Source organism: Manduca sexta, chromosome 23, assembly GCF_014839805.1.
Source record: "Manduca sexta isolate Smith_Timp_Sample1 chromosome 23, JHU_Msex_v1.0, whole genome shotgun sequence".
NCBI classification, from domain to species: domain Eukaryota; kingdom Metazoa; phylum Arthropoda; class Insecta; order Lepidoptera; family Sphingidae; genus Manduca; species Manduca sexta.
The window spans coordinates 2,496,194-2,512,918 of record NC_051137.1 but is presented as its reverse complement, the minus strand read 5'-3'; the positions used below and the strand labels follow the sequence as shown (position 1 = coordinate 2,512,918).

Here is a 16,725-nt window from a genome sequence, read left to right as displayed (position 1 = left end):
AAAGGCGCGAAGGGTCCCTAAAAAACTACTGATGGCTTAATCTTCAGTGCAATGCTCCGGAAAATTAGCGATATCGATCGATATTGCAACTTATTGAAATTGGTGTTTTATTTGTAATTAATGGAATAGAAATCTTGTTATTTTAGATATTTTATTTTGTGGAATTTAATAAATGGTAATGTTATTTGTAGTTTGATTTATTAGTTAATAATATTGATAAAAAAATATATTTAACAGCTTAATGGCTCCTTAGTCAACTATCGTATCTGAAAAAATTGCGATTTACACTTAGAGCGTTTCGTTATCTATGTATGTACTGTAAAACCTTTCAGCTTTCACTATTCACTAACTCAGTTTCAAAGCCACATAAAAAGTTAATAAATGAAGATTTTAAATGGGTTTGGTAGTAAACAGCACATAGATAGGGAAACGTTAAAAGTGAAAATCACTATTTTTTAGATACGATAGTTTACTTAGGAGCTATCGCTTGGCATTTGTATTGCGCACGCAACTTAAAAGAAGCGGCGATAGCCTAGTTGGTTGTGGAACGGACTGCCGAGACGAATGTCCGCAGGTTCAAATCCCAAGGGCACACACCTCTGACTTTTCTAAAATTATGTGTGTATTCTTTGTGAATTATCGCTTGCTTTAACGGTGAATGAAAACATCGTGAGGAATCCTGCATGCCTGAGGAGTTCTCTATAGGAATTATAGAAATTTGTAATGTCTACCAATCCGCACTAGGCCAGCGTGGTGGACTAAGGCCTAATCCCTTTCAGTAGTAGAGGAGGCCCGTGCTCAGCAGTGGGCAAGTATATAATACAGGGCTGATATTATACGCAACTTAAACCGAGGTAGTCAAGTATTATACTAGAGTTATTACAAACATAAGGCAATGAAAAGCACTCAGATCCCAGCGCAATCTACTCTGATTAGCCTCACGACCCGAATCGGAATCGTGGAATCTCACGGCACCGCGGAACCAATGGACCTCAAAATAAATTATTACCCACGACTGACCTTTACTTGGTTTAATTAACATTAACCATACAACCACTTTCTTGTAGTCCAAGAGACAGTTTATGCGCATAAATCAAAATACCATTTTAATGTGAAAAGTACGGTCAGCAACAAAAATATTTAACATATTGGAAACTTCTAATCGCTTATATAAAAACATATCGGCTACTTTTTACCACCTAAAATATATAGTGTGACGGATTCTTTTAAAGGTATTTCATGCAAGCGAAGTCGCGAATAACGCCTAATTTTAAGAAAAAAGTCACTAGTATATCTTTTCTAGCATTACATAGATATTTGTATCGTAAGATAAACAAAAAAAAGCCTGAAAACTTGAAAAATAAATATAAAATTGCTTTAGTACTAATAGCTTACTTCGAAGAGAGTAGCAGCTTAAAGTTGATTGCAGACGTATCAAATATGTCTTACTTATCACTAGTGACAAACAAAAAGTAATCTTACAAGACACTACACTTAATGTACTGCAATAATAAACAGCCAGACAAAAAGGCATGCTAACGACGTGTATTAACAACGGCTTTACATTGAGCCAGTAAGACACCAAGTGCTACAAAATGACTCTAATATATTTAAATATATAAGATAGGTTTTTTATGTGGTAGTTTATACGACAAATATCTAGATTTTTTTTGCTACATTAAGAAAATTCAATAAATTGGTGCCATCTTTGATGAGACTACAACGTTTTAAGTAAACATAAACTTCAATACTTTAACTCCCAAAATACCAAACTAAATATGTATGACCTATTGAATAAACTGTAACTTCGGCAAATTGAAAAAACCCGTCAGTTTTGTAAATATTTCGAATATTTCACAACTGGGTTAACTGTTACACCGGAGCGGGCGATGTGTCATCGAAACCGTATAAAATGCGTTATACACATGGCTTTATTTAAAAATCGACTGATACCGATAGAAAAAGCCGATGTAAAAGCGGCCGATAACTTTTTTTTCCAAATTTTTCACTCCATTTCCGAACGCACTGGCGTGTTCCGTTTTACTTTTTGCGCGGCTTTGATAGTCATTCGGCCAGTTCGAAAACTTTGGGTTCTTTATTCAATTAATGACGAACGAATGTGGGGTTAGAGTGAATGGACGGAATGGGATTCGGTTTTCAAATTTTTATTGAACGAATGATACCGTTGGGACTTGATGAGCGTGGGGATTAAGCCAAAGGTTAGAATCATGTCGCATTTTGAATTTGGTATCGTGTTACAACTTACAATAGTTCATTTAGTTTGTCCAATAATACAAAATAGACATTTTCGATTTAAGAATAATAATTTCATATTATATCAAATCAATATTTCAAAAAGTGTCGCGACACTTATATGTAAGTACTAAATATATTTACAAGTTTCTGAAAGCGATAGAACATCCAGGTATGCTTCTTTTGGAATTATAAAAAAAATTACCGAACGAGATAACAAGTATTTCATTATCACTCATTTGCTGGCCTGAGTTACAAAAACGCCAAGATGAGACGGTAAAAAAATACACTTAAAACTATAACTTGTATCTTTTATAATAGCTATCCCTTTACCTTGTAGGGAACGGCACACGCGTCCCGCACGTGTCCTGTATAAACCCGATCAAAGCGCTGTTCACTCTTTGATTATTATAATTTCATTTTTATTTGTGGTAAACATATTTTTATGTATAACGTAAACATTTTTTGAACTTGAGTTAAGGCGGGCATATTGTATAAACCCTACAATAAATATATTTTTGGTATCTCAAAAGGATTATTTAGAATAGTATGTTTTATTGTCGGCTTACAAAGACGGATAAAGTTTATTTTTATAACAGTCGTTCCTGGAAACAAGGATATTTAAATTTTAGGATTTCTTTATGGATCTTGGACGTCTTAAGATTATGAACGAAGGAATCTATAATAAGCCTTGGGGCTAAGGATTAGGGATAGATTACCTAAATATATCTTTTAAATTTTTAAATGAAATATTTTTAATGTCACTTTATAATTATCGGCTTTCCGTACGTTGGCAATTCTAAAGTATTTTTTTTTTATACGGGAACAACGTGATCTGTCAGATATGTCGACTGGCGAGATATGATTATCCATCGACAGTCGACACAGTTATGTCGGCCTGTTCGAATCATATGATCACATAGTACCTTCAAACTATGTGTCCATTCCCTATTCATTTCGAATAAAGACTTTAAAATCTAAAATTCGGAGCAATTGAAGCGACATTTTATCCAGAAAAGCCGCTCCACAGGAGAAGTCGTGATCAAAAGCTAGTAGTCAGTGAAGAGCAAGTTATTTGGAGCGGCTGCAGTTCGTTCTGGGAATAGTTTTATCTTAATTACAGTTGTTATGAGTTTCCAGTGCAAGCATTTTGGTGGTAATACTTATTTGATACGTATACAATTACTAATGTACTTCTTTAGAATTTTTTGTATACACAGGTTTGCATCTTTGAAGAGGTAAGCAAAAGTGAAGTGCATTCATTTTCGCCTATCTTCGGTTAAGTACGTCCTAAGATTTGATAAGGTTGAGCCTGACATTTTGATTAAACATTTCAGTCTCAAGCAACTCTTCATTTTTGTATTAAAAAATACAGATTTTGAATTGTCAAATCTGGAAATAGAATCAAGAACGCTTCAAAGCCCTTGTACGTACAATTAGACCAACGGGGCGAATAAATAAAATTATTAGCTCGATTAAATATTTACCTTTAGACGTGAAAAGAACCCCTCTCATAAAAAAAAACCCATAAAAAGCCTGCGTCCAAGCCTAGTCCGCACATTTACCTTACTAAATTATTTACACGTCAAACATTTTAAAGGATCGTCCCAACTACTCCAAAATAAATTAAATGCATCTGCACATTTCCCAAGAAACGTGGCAACCCTATCGATTGTAAAGGAATACGAGCAAATAAGAGTGAACCCTCTCGTACTGGACAACGATGGGGTTCTTTACACCCCTGCATGTGCATATAAAACGATCTATACAATTGCAATTTGGAAAAATGGGATAAGAATTTCGCAGTTTTGGGAATTGGATGAGGGATTTTGAGATCTTTAGGGGTGTGGATGGTGATTTTTAGCAATATATTGGGTAAATAGGATAGTGGCTCGTTCACTCAGGATTTCAGAATTAAACGGTGTTCAAGTCAAATCAGCGTGCTTACTTATTGCATAATATATTAAGAACAGTATTGATAAACCGATCTCAACTTTGAGTAGAATCTTAAGTAGACATTTAAGGTATTGAACTATTTAATAAACAAAACTTGAGCTGTCTTTTAAGCGCCTGATCTCAGCTGAGGCGGCGCATTTAATGAACAAAATTTTGCTGTTATAATCTGTCATATGCTGTGAGTTAAGATATCATTTGAGATGTTGTTAATATCTGTTAATTAAATAGCGATGATATTGAGATACTGATTGTAACTGGACAGCGTCTTAGCTGATATCGCACTTCAGAGCGATACTGAGTAGGATTTATTAATACGGCTTTGAGTTATTATCATTTGCACGCACTCCTAAGACTCACGGCCCTATGAGTCATTTTTGCATGTACTCCCTTTTAAACTCCGCTAATTTTTTGTTCTGTATTATAGACGCTCTCCATACTCCTGTTGGAACGAATATGCCCTACATAATAACGTGTTATAATATTTTCTAAAGACTCATTGCCTTTTCTTACACCACCAAAAAACTGGGAAAACGGTGTAATCTTGATGATCAAACGCCACTTCATATTTGATAACTTACTATTTTAAATGTTGGATCTTTAATAATAAATAGTGTGATTGTTTATTAGGCTTCGTCTAAGGTGTGGCTTATTTCATTTTATTTTACAATATTTGGGAAACTTACAGCTAGTACCACTTATAGAAAAAGGTACACTCAAAGAAGGCCAATTACAAGTTTCCACTACTAAATAATATAATTTAAAAATAGCAAATACTGTGATCTTCTAATTAGTATATATAACTAAGATTATAATTAGTTTCTGAAAAAAAATCGCAAGTAGCTGCTTCAATTTTTCGAAGGAGTATTGTATAAATCTATATCTAAGTGTGACGTGATGTTATTGAAAGACCTGCTCGCTCGCAATTAGATGATTATGATTAGACATTACTCGTCTCGTCTTTTAATTATATAAAAAGGCATATACATTGATACATACATAAATGATTACGCTCTACTCACTCAGCCATTGGGAGTGTGAATGTATTTTGAACTCGTGTTACTGATGTATGCATGAGACGTGTTGCTTGCGTCTAGACAAGTACCAGATGGAGTTGTGCTACGTGATATAAAGTATATTAGAAAAATAGAGTTGTGTGTATTTACTCTATTTGGAAAGATATTTTTTTTTAGAAATAAATGATGTGGATGCTGGAATTGATTGATCAGTTTTAATTTTGTTAATATAATGATGCTGTTGGTGGACTATAGAAATAAATAAATAACATTTATACCTAAAGCGGTAGGCTGAGGTGGAACCAGGGCACCCATTTTCCGTCATTCTGTACAGACCCGCGATGCAATAGGGGGCGAGCTTATCGCCATATCAAGCACAGAATAAAATAAATATTCAAAAAATAATATACTCAAAAATTTGAAAATAAAATAAAATTAATCAGTCAATCTCCCTTAAAAGATAATAATGCACTTCAAAATTGGCCAAAACGAAGTACTGGTAACTACACAAAATCGCATAATGTTTATAAGTGATGTACTTAACATGTTAACTTTTTCAAAAATGTATAATGAAATGTTGTTTTGGTAATACAATGTTATAATAAAAAGCATAATTTTAATACAAAACTTACAAGCACCTAGGTCACTAACATTATTCTTGAATAATATGCAGTAATAATAAATGAAACTTTTTCTGTTACAATATAAAATTTCTCTACTTAATTTTATAAATGATTTCTTAGAAAATGGGTTAAAAAGTTATTTAGAAAGGATTTTAGGTATGTTTTTAGGGTAAACTCTATTCCAATTAACGTTCCCCGAACAAAATGCCTTTGTTTCGTGTCCAAATACTCAGAAATGTAACAACAAAGTACAAAAATCTCAATCAAGCGTCCCTGACATGGTACAGTCAGCTTCTCAAATGGAGTAAAAATATTTGCGATTTAGTAACATACAGTGTATAAGTTAAGACGTGAGTGAGATTTTGAGTAGTTTTTGAGGTCCATTTTTAAGTAAAAACATTTACATTCGCTGCCTTTTTGACGAATTTGAACGTTTTAACAAGTTTAATTTTACAAGTCTTTTAAACATAAATTAATCTTCGCAATTTCAAGATAAAATAAATTCTGTTATGGAAACAAAACAAACGCAAATAGTAACTATTTCGGAAATCGGCTAGTATTATGGGCTAGTATTATACCTTTGCACCTGGTATGATTCGGGGCAGTGTTATCGATTAGGTATTTTTAATTTAAGAATTATATAGTTAATTACTGAGTATTTACAAAAATATTTATTATGTAAGTAAATAAAAATATACTTCGTTACTTTTCGGAAATATATTTTTCTTTTCCCAACAAGCTAACCAAGATTCAGATACCGACATCAGTACTCCCGTGTGTGCGAGGGACGCGGGGTATGCCCGGCATTAGGGGCGCTTCGCACGACAGATGGCGTCCCGCGCGGCGCTCTGAACCCACCCTTTGACATTAGTTACAGGGGGATATAGCTTTTATAGACAATTTGAGACGAATCGACTCTTCACAACGTTGGTATTGACTTGTTGGAAAAAGTTTTATAAATTGTGCTGATCGATTCATTTATCGAATATACTATAATTAAAGTGGTAAGCGTAGGTAATTTATATATTCATGTAAAAGCTTTATCGATAAATTAATGGGATGCGAATCAATCGCTATTCATAAAATTAATGCGGCCAATTACACGAAAATTAAAATTTTGCACGTTAAAAACTTTGCCGCTTTAATTGAACGATTTTACAAATATTTAACAAGTGAAATGACGAACGGCGTATAATTAGCGTATTGAACCTCGTATAAAACTTATCAAATAATTCCATTATAAACATAAATTATTCACATATTTTATACACATATAATGAATGTGTTTTTTATTGCTTTGAATGACGAGACGAGCTTGCCGTTCGCCTGATTATAAGCGATACGACCACCCATAAACAGTATAAACACCATCCAAAACTTACGTAAATACACCTTTATCCCCCCATGTGTAAGTAGAGGTGGTACCGACACACCACTACTTACCTTGTGAGTTACAGTCTATGATGGGAGCGAGCCTATCGACATATCTGGCATAAATTTCAAATTTCGACCATGAATTTTCTTTGTTTTTACCCTGATACTGAGTAAAAAATAACACTTTGCCCAACCCTAGATTCGAACCCAAAACCTCAGACCGGTAGTCACACCGCACAATACAATCCATCAAGCCAGTCCTCGAGAGGAAAACGAAAAAAGAAACTTTATTATAGGATGGGCTTCAAACCTCGGACACCATAGCAGTCATATTTACTACTAGGAAGTATTTTTATAATAAAGAGATGGACAACTTCGTTACCATGGTAATATATTATCCAAGACGGACAACTCATGGTAATGTATTATCTAAGTTTGGGATAACAAAATTCAGAGATTCTGCGATAGGACGCGATGGCAATTTGTCCTTCTAATTTATGGCTTCTAATTAAAGTTATCTCAATCGGAATATTTGATGGTTGTTTCCAAAAAACAACGGTCTGTTTCCCCTTCGGTATAAGCGGAGCGTGAGGACGCAATTAAGGCCGGCATAATAATGGTGACTTACGTTTTTAATTGCACTGTATTGTATTGTAATAGAAATGTACTATATTTATTCTTTAGAATTTATTTATAATACACGAACAAAGTGTATTAATAGTTGTAGTAAACTTAAAATCTAGAAAATTAAGTTAGAATTGTATTGCTTATTAGTCTTATAGACTAGATTGTAATTTACTGCTAAGAACTAGGTTCTTTTTTTAAAACAAAGGAAAATAAAACAAATTTCTTTAAAATATCAACAGAATTTGTACTTTAGTGTAGCAAGTGGTAACATAACTAAATTCATTTATGTGTAAAGTCAGATTAAACCTTTGTGGCCCACAAACGAATAGTCTAACATCATATTAAATATACTAAATATAGTGTAATCTTCACAACTTTATCATACATCGTTTCTACCATACAGTAAAATAAGTGCCTCACAGACCATTACAACACACACGACAACAAAGGAGAATGTTCCAGAATCAGTTACCTTGTTTAATATCCTCGCGGACTTATTTTATTACATAAATTGTAACAAAAGACAAGAGGAAACCGCGTTGAGAACTTAAAATCGGGGTCCGAACTGTTACAAAGTCAGGAAGGAAAAGTGTCCCGAAAGTTTGTCCGAAAAACCGGGAAAAACCTCCGAAAATGTAAGCCCAACATTCTGCTTCCGCCGGCGGTGGTCGCCACCGTAAATATTATTCGGACCTTTCCTTTTATTCCCTTTGTTTTAGGCGTTTTATTATTTGCGGCGGGAGGTGTGTTCGGCGCGCGTGCCGGCCGGCGCGAATTAAAAACACTCCACAAACCGAAACGCAAACAGCAATTTCGGCAGCCGAAAAATTCCGAGACAATAATGAGAGCCAACAAGATTTTAAAACTTTCTTTCCTTTTGATATAAAGAAACAAAAGGGAACTGTTTTGTAATTTACGTATTCGCCTTCAAAAGAACGGACCCTCTTCAAAAGTAATTGACAAATTTGTACAAATATGAAATATAAAACACGGCAGTTTTTCGCTTTCCGTGAATGAATGTATTTTAATTATTAAATGATGAACCGGGTCTATGCCGTGGCAAAGAATTCTTAGATATTCATGTAATATTCTCTGTAATTTTAAGGAACGGAATATACGAAGCCCATAAAGCAAAGGTCAGATTTCGTTGCTAAAATCTCAATACATCAAAGAGCATGCCTTCGAACTGTATTAAAAACTCTATTTTAATTCTATTGTAAGTCATGAAATTTTACTATAGCATGGGTTTCATTTCACGTTACTTCATTAGTCCACTAAGCATAAATTTGTTTTCAATTTGGCCTCTATTCCCATGACAAATTACAAACTAAACCATTCCAAAACCAAACTGTTTCGAGCGACACTCATTCGTTCAGCAACAACATTACATTTATACGTCGTAAAGATTTAATTCACGAATTTCTGAGACGTTTTATGAAAACTGTCCTCTCGAATAAGCGGGGATATTCCGTAATTTGTGCTATTTGAGTGATATTCGGAGATGATTGGCGGCAGATGGCGCGATATTGGACCTGCGGGCGTACGCGTAGACCCTTATAGGAAAATATGATGCTCTAGGCTCGTAAAACAAACGTCTACGAACAGAGACGTACTGGGCTCTTAGTTTAGCCATTTTTTATATTTAAACTACTCACGGCGTTTCAGTATACCTCTTGAATACGTTAGCCCCCCATGACATAGGACGATGGCGAAAAGTGGGTGCCATAGTTGCGCCTCTGCCTCTAATGCCTGTCTAAATATTAATGCAGGGCATGGTCTTTGTGCCAAATCCAATATCAAAACAATATCTACGAGTTCAAATAAAAATATTTTACGGATTTTATCGCGGTGATTTATATTATTATTTTTTGCAACATTTTGAAGACTTTGCAGCCTTCACGGTTGATAACAATACATAGTAAGATGACGGGAATTGTAAGTCGTTCGCTTTAACGACTGGGTGTAAACATCGTCCAAAACTGAGTAACAAAGTTGTACATCTAATGCGCTCGTCATCCTGATGCAAAAGACGTTAAGCCATAAAACGCCATACGACAGTATTATAACAACACTACACATAAATTTACCAACAAATGTCTGTGGTTAGTAATATTTTTAATTTTATTTTTCAAGTACAATGTGATTACTAGAAAAATATCTTACTTTTGCATATCAGTTGAAGCACTTTAATATGTTTTTTAACCTGACCATACGTTTGTTAGCCTAGCAAAAGCTTATGCAAACACAGCGGTCTTTTGGGTGAGTGCTTTAGGCGCTCGCAACCCTTGAAAATTATAGTACAGGATCCCTGGTACACTTTTCATCGTTTATTACTGTCAAGCTGATTTGTCGTGAAATTTGACTAGACGCCAAGTTTTTTACTAGTAAGCGACCATGCTGAGAGCCCACCGACGGGTTACGAACCTCGGCTCAGGACGGTCACTGGGAGAGGATGAGATATCAACGATTATGGAATTTAATGTATCCATGTCGGACGTCGAGTGAGAACTGCTTTTATGTGACGTTAAGTGTGATGAGAGATGACGAGTTGAAATGACATTGACTTATAATAGTTTTTCGTGAGTCAAAAAGTAAGTAATTAGGACTGCAACTAAATTAATATTTTCCTAATAGTGTTGACCGACGTAATTTAGTGACTTTTTAAGTTAAGTAAAAAACATTATTTTTTTATGTTCATTTTAAAGTAAGTAATTAGAATTGCAGCCAAATTACTGTTTTCCTAATAGTATTGACCGATTTTAAACACTTTTAAGTATAAAAAAACTACAATACGTCAAAAAATCAAAAAAAGAAAACATACATTACAATTCGCGACCTTATCTCCAAAGCTAAAATATTTTAAGCTAAAATAAATAGCTTACATTAAAATTATTGTCCTCTTCATGTATATCGATACAAAATACGCCAGGTTTTACGCACAATCTGATCCCGAAGTCTCTCGGCCCAGCCGTCGCTTCTATCAAACCCACCCACTAAGCAAAATAGGATAAAACTCTGCATTTTATGGGTTACTCACCGTCGGCATGATGTGTGCGTTGCAGTTATGTACAGGGCTGTCACTCTGTAACAAAAAAATAATATGTAAAAACAGAAAACTCGATCCTCATTGTCGGAATAAAAATGGGCTGATTTGCTTTCGGATATGTTTCAAGGGATTTTCGGATACAAGGACTCTTGAAGATTTCGATGGGAATATAAATATAAGTCAATTTTATTCGTTTTTATCGATAGGATTCGATATTGTAAGATAATATTGTTTCTTTAATTGATACTACAAAATAATATATAATCATATAAGGCGATTATCGTTCTTTATAATATGGTTGGAAATACTAAAATCTTTTCTTCGTATGTATTGTTTTCCACGATATTGACTAATAACATTACAATACATGTCATAAAATAGTTGGAATTACTAAAATCTTTTCTTCGTATTTATTGTTTTGCACAACATAGACTATTTTTATTTATTAGGTATATAATGTTAAATCTTTTCTAATCAATAATGTAGCAAATGGTGTAAAAGTATGCACAATAATACATTAAGGACTAGTAATTTTGAAGTCGATATAAAAGACATCTGTTACTTATACTAAAATCCAAAAAACGCAATTATCGTAAAACTTTCACGACTAAATTCTGTAGACAATATTTTACCCAACAAAGATCTTCAAATATTCACTATCAACCCCACGCTAGTTCCCTTATCAGCTAGTATCGGGCGATACTATCTCACTTTATGTAGCCGCAAATAAAAATAAATTAACAGAGTCCATATTAAATACTATTTAATTCTTACATTTGGTGTATACCCCGTATACAGTTTAAGGCTACATTAGATACTTACAATATTTATGAAAATTACGTCACCCTTCGCGTTTCGTAAAAGAATTCGTATTTATTGAGACGCGTGTTCTGTCAATTTTGACATTGCCAGATGTTAGGAAGAGTTCAAGTAATCATTTTACTAGGAAGATAAAATTATGGTGTATATAATATTATGGTGTAGTTGTAATGATGATTGCAAAGACCATGCATCAGGAACAAATTTGTGTTTCAAAAGTTATAACCAATTGGCAATAAGACGTTGTTTCGTTTGAAATGTCCTTGTGACGAAATGTCACAGTGTCCTTAGATATTAATACAAAAATAACATATTCATAGAAAATATACTGATATGCATATTAAATATTACATTGAGCAACCATCGCATGAACGCAAAAAAAATGTATTACAATCTTTTCAATGTCGGCTCTATATATTCTTAAAACTCTTTATTGTATTGGCATTTTAGTCGAACGAAATGAATGATGCAATTATTTTTTAATACAGATTAAGAAAGGTATTTATCAAACCGTTTCACCTGAATAATACATTAAGAAATTCTAAAACATAAATGTTCTGAAAGGTCTCTTATAAAAAGCTATTCAACCAAACAAGCCTAGTTTTTATAAAGCAAAATGTTTTTATAATGCAAGAGCAAAACTGGAAGGTTCATTATATTTTTGCGAGAAAATAAGTAGAATTTTTCCCTTTAGAGCAGCAGTTTTACAGAATTACAACTCGTAATCTAAGCCCGTGAGCACACGCAATAAGCTTATTCATAAGCACATTTATATATCGGATACCTAAGCCCAAAGCCGTATAAGAACGGGCTGTCAAATGTGTCACGGCGGGCCGGCGCGCGTACGTAAAAAACGTCGCTAGAAAAGGGTCGGCAAATGTTTCCTTTTTCTTTTTCCTTTCACCTTGTGTTTCCTAAGACGAGTCGATAAATTAGCTCCGCATGTTATAGGCTCAGGTGGTACGTTCAGACAACATTGACAAAATGGGACTACGGAACGTTACTCGCGATATCTTTCCTGATTGGAACTCGGGAGAATATTCTAGAAAAAAATGTTGGTAAGTGAAGCGAGGTTTACATACGCGTGGTAGGCAGATTGTATAATAAAATGTAAACAAATTAATATTGTATTCTACATCTAATGGAATTAAGATAAACAATCCAATAACGAAATGTAATTTTAATAAAAATGGAATAACCTTGTTATTGTTTATATAACCTGTTTGTAAAATATCGAGTGAAGGATTAATTTTACCAATCTATTATATTTCTATTGAACTCTTAGTTCGAAGGTTGATTATTGAGTAACAAGCCGTTACCGGAAGATTTATGCGGATTGAAAACCGAGAATTAAGAGTTAAGCTGAGATATTTTTTCATATTGTGTGGAGATCGAGAACTAGATAAATTATTCTACATTTTCTTAATGTCAGTTAAACTAAACTAACTCAGAGTCTGTAGCCAAGACGTCTTCCTACAGACACTAAGAGTAGAAAATCAAAGCCATTGATCTCCAGTTTCAAAACCTAGTACCACATGATAGTATAAATACATTTACATTAGCATTATTACATGAACTCTGTTTATAAAAGACAATTATTACGTGAACGAAACAATATTGTTTGAAGAGTATTTTCGTACTGAATATGTCTTTAATAGTTCTATTGAAAGGGAAATAAATAACCCTGCTCGTATTATGAGCTATTGATATTGTACATACAATTGTCTATCGAACTTCATATTTTGTGGGAAAAATGTATTATTAAGCTATTTCTATTTATAAAGTTGGACGATAATCGACTTTATTTGTGGATATAATGTATTTGTTTATTATTAATTTCAGGTGGTATCGAATTATCTATCTATACTTTTATTATAAAGAGGGCAATTTATGAGAGGTTTATGAGAGTTTTTAGAGGCTAATCTCTGGATATATGAAATTGATTTTGAAAATTCTTTCCCCAATAGGAAGCTACATTACTCATAAGTGCTATAGTCTACTTTATTCCGGGAATTTAAAGCGGGACTTTTATATATAAGAACTTTTTTATGCAGCCAGAGCGCGGGCAAAAGCGAGTTAATAATTTTGCAGGTGAAGTTTACTTACTCGCTTTAGGCCAGCGTGATGGACTATGGCCTAAACGCTCTCAGTAGCAGAGCAGGCCCGGGCTAGCAGTGAGACAGAGCTGATATTATTATATTTATTTTTATGGAATTTGAAACTTGAGGTTACAAATTCGATTCTCAGAGAGAAATTTTTTTTTGCGCTCCGAAAATTTTCGATCCTGAAATGAATTGAAATAGAATAATTTATTTGAACCCGTAAAATGTTATACATTATTTAGATTCCATCAATATTAACTCTACCACCAGTTCGGAAAGCAGTTCTCACCAGAGAAGAACGGGCAAGAAACTCTGGGCCCTTATTCTGTATGATAGTGTAAACGCGTAACGCGGCCGTGTCATGTTATGTTCGAGAAATATGTGTGGAATGGTATTCTGGGCCCTTATTCTGTATGATAATGTAAACGCGTAACGCGGCCGTGTCATGTTATCTTCGAGAAATGTGCGTGGAATGGTATTCTGTAAGCCAAATTTCTATAGTCCTAAACATGACGCGTTGTGTTACGTGCTTGTTACGCACTGTCAAAATAACTTGCGGGATAGAGAATAAGGCCCCTGGTGTTGTTCTTTTCAAAATCAGTTTAAGATGAAGACTACAGACTCCATGATTGGAAAAAATATGAATTATTTATAGTTTCTCCCTCTCTTGTGATTTGCCGTGTCCGAATGCTCCACAACTATCCATCTATAATACTAAAATATAACTTTAAAACCAACAAAAATGAATGCATCATTGCCGTTTCACAATGACAAAATCCTTTCATCCATCAGAATTTATGACTGAATCCTGTCTCCTGCCAGACTGTATTGAATAATTTACATGACCTCCACTACCAGACATCCAATATACCCATTTATACTGCATATAAATAAATTATAGAGCGTGCAAGCCTCCTGGGAGCTAGGGCCATATTTCACCGCACGCCGCCGAAACGTGGCGACAGGCTTTTTTTTAGTTAGACCCGGCGTTAGCGTGCCCCGTCTGGTTTTTGTCACGCTGTTTAATAGATAAATACCCTTTTTGCGTGACAGTAGTTTGGGGTTCTGTTGTGCGAATCGATTTTTTTTCTAAAGTATTGGAACTTATAACTTACGTTGTGTGATCTATAAAGGTTATTTTGAGCTGTAATTTTCTGTGATATAGTATTAACATGCAATAATAAAGAGAAGGGTGTAGTACCTATATGAATTCTTCGTACATGCGGTATAGTACATAGTCGTTTTAAGTTAGGTATGTTAGTTTAATGAGAAGCTAGTATTTGAATGACATAGTTGTTATAGGTTAAGCAATAAGTATATGAGATTGATGCCCCGTTAGACAGATAGCTACCTTTCTCGATGTGCTATCCAACACTAAAATATTTTTTCAATTCGACCCAGTAATTCCTGAGATTAGCGCGTTCAAACATAGTCTTCAGCTTTATATAATAGTATAGATAAGGCATATTACTTAGTGTGTTGATACATACATAATTTACGGTCTACTCACTCAGCCATTGGCAGTGTTAATGTATCAGCTATATATATTTAGATTTCTATGAAATGTCATAAGAAGCAAGCGGATAGCACTTTGTAATTAAAAATTCCGAGTGAAGTTGTCGCGTAGGTTAGGGCGTGGCGATTAATGCCAACAGGGACTTTGTGCAGTGACGAGACGAGAATGTCGCTCGTCAGATGGTAGGCAATACGACCGCCTATGAACAGTAGCAATACTATATATTTTGAACTAGCTTTTGCTCGCGGCTCCGCCCGCGTTAAAAAATTTCCGGAATAGAAGTCTCGCTGTATAGAAACTAGCCTATGTTCTTCCCAAGGTCTCAAACTATCTCCATACCAAATGTCATTGAAATCTGTTCGGTTGTTTTTGAGTTTATAAAGTTCAGACAGGTGGACAGATGCGGCGGGAGACTTTGTTCTGAAATATATTTTTCAGAACTTTTGAGGAACAATTCCGTCATACATGATTGTTGCGTAACTAATCGTTTACTTAGCGCACGCAATAGAAGCTCTGAAAAGGAATAAATCTTCTCCATTTTTGTAACATTTTTCATTAATGCTCCGCTCCTTTGGGCTATCCAACACTAGAAGAATTTTTCAATTCGAACCAGTAGTTGCTGAGATTACCACTTTCAAACAAACAAACTCTTCAGCTTTATATAATAGTATGGATTACAAAGTACTGCGCGACTCTCCACTGCGCTCGTCAATTTAGTATTTTTAGCACGAATAAAAGCATAAATGGATTTAAGTAGGTATGACATAAGTTCTAAACGCTAATAGTAAGGTCATTGATATATATGTACTACGTACTAGATTTAGCGTTTCGAACATTCACTGTGTTCAACTGAATTGAACTGCAATTCATTCAAACTGACTTTAGTATGGTCAATATTGGCAGCTTATGGTTGTGTACGGAGTGGCGCTCATGATGTAAGAACTCGAGTCTAAGTGTAAACCTATATTTGAATATTAAATATTAGTCAAATAAGTAAAATTATTTGTTGTTCAAGTGAATAAATAAAAACAACGTTTTGGTTGCCATTATAATCCTAGAGAGAGTGTCTATAGAATATACGTCAATAAGCAAGGTTTATAAGATACAGTAGTGTTATAACAACTATTAGATTTTCAATTGCGATTGCGAATATACATCTTCATTATTCGCGAATGCGAATGGGAATACGAAAACTGAGTTTGAATACAGCGCCACAAGTCGTATTGTTTTTGACGTTTAGGACCGGACACATTTAAAATGTGCAAAGTTGGAAGTTGATACTGAGAATGAACAAATTGTGCACTGAATGATATTAGTATGATGTGAAATAGACTTATATAATTATAAAAAAAACAGCCCTGCATTATATACTGTTCTTTACTATTAAGAAGGATCA

General features: G+C 34.3%; 1 protein-coding gene across 2 annotated transcripts in view; it reads right to left on the bottom strand.

The window, feature by feature from the left end:
* LOC119188471 (leucine-rich repeat-containing G-protein coupled receptor 5A-like) overlaps positions 1-16,725 on the bottom strand; it is a 279,213-nt gene that overhangs the window by 106,168 nt on the left and 156,320 nt on the right. For both annotated transcript variants that reach the window (XM_037442083.1, XM_037442084.1), the window contains exon 4: positions 10,884-10,928. In XM_037442083.1, the coding sequence (XP_037297980.1) occupies positions 10,884-10,928 (45 nt within the window). The remainder of the gene's footprint in view (positions 1-10,883; positions 10,929-16,725) is intronic.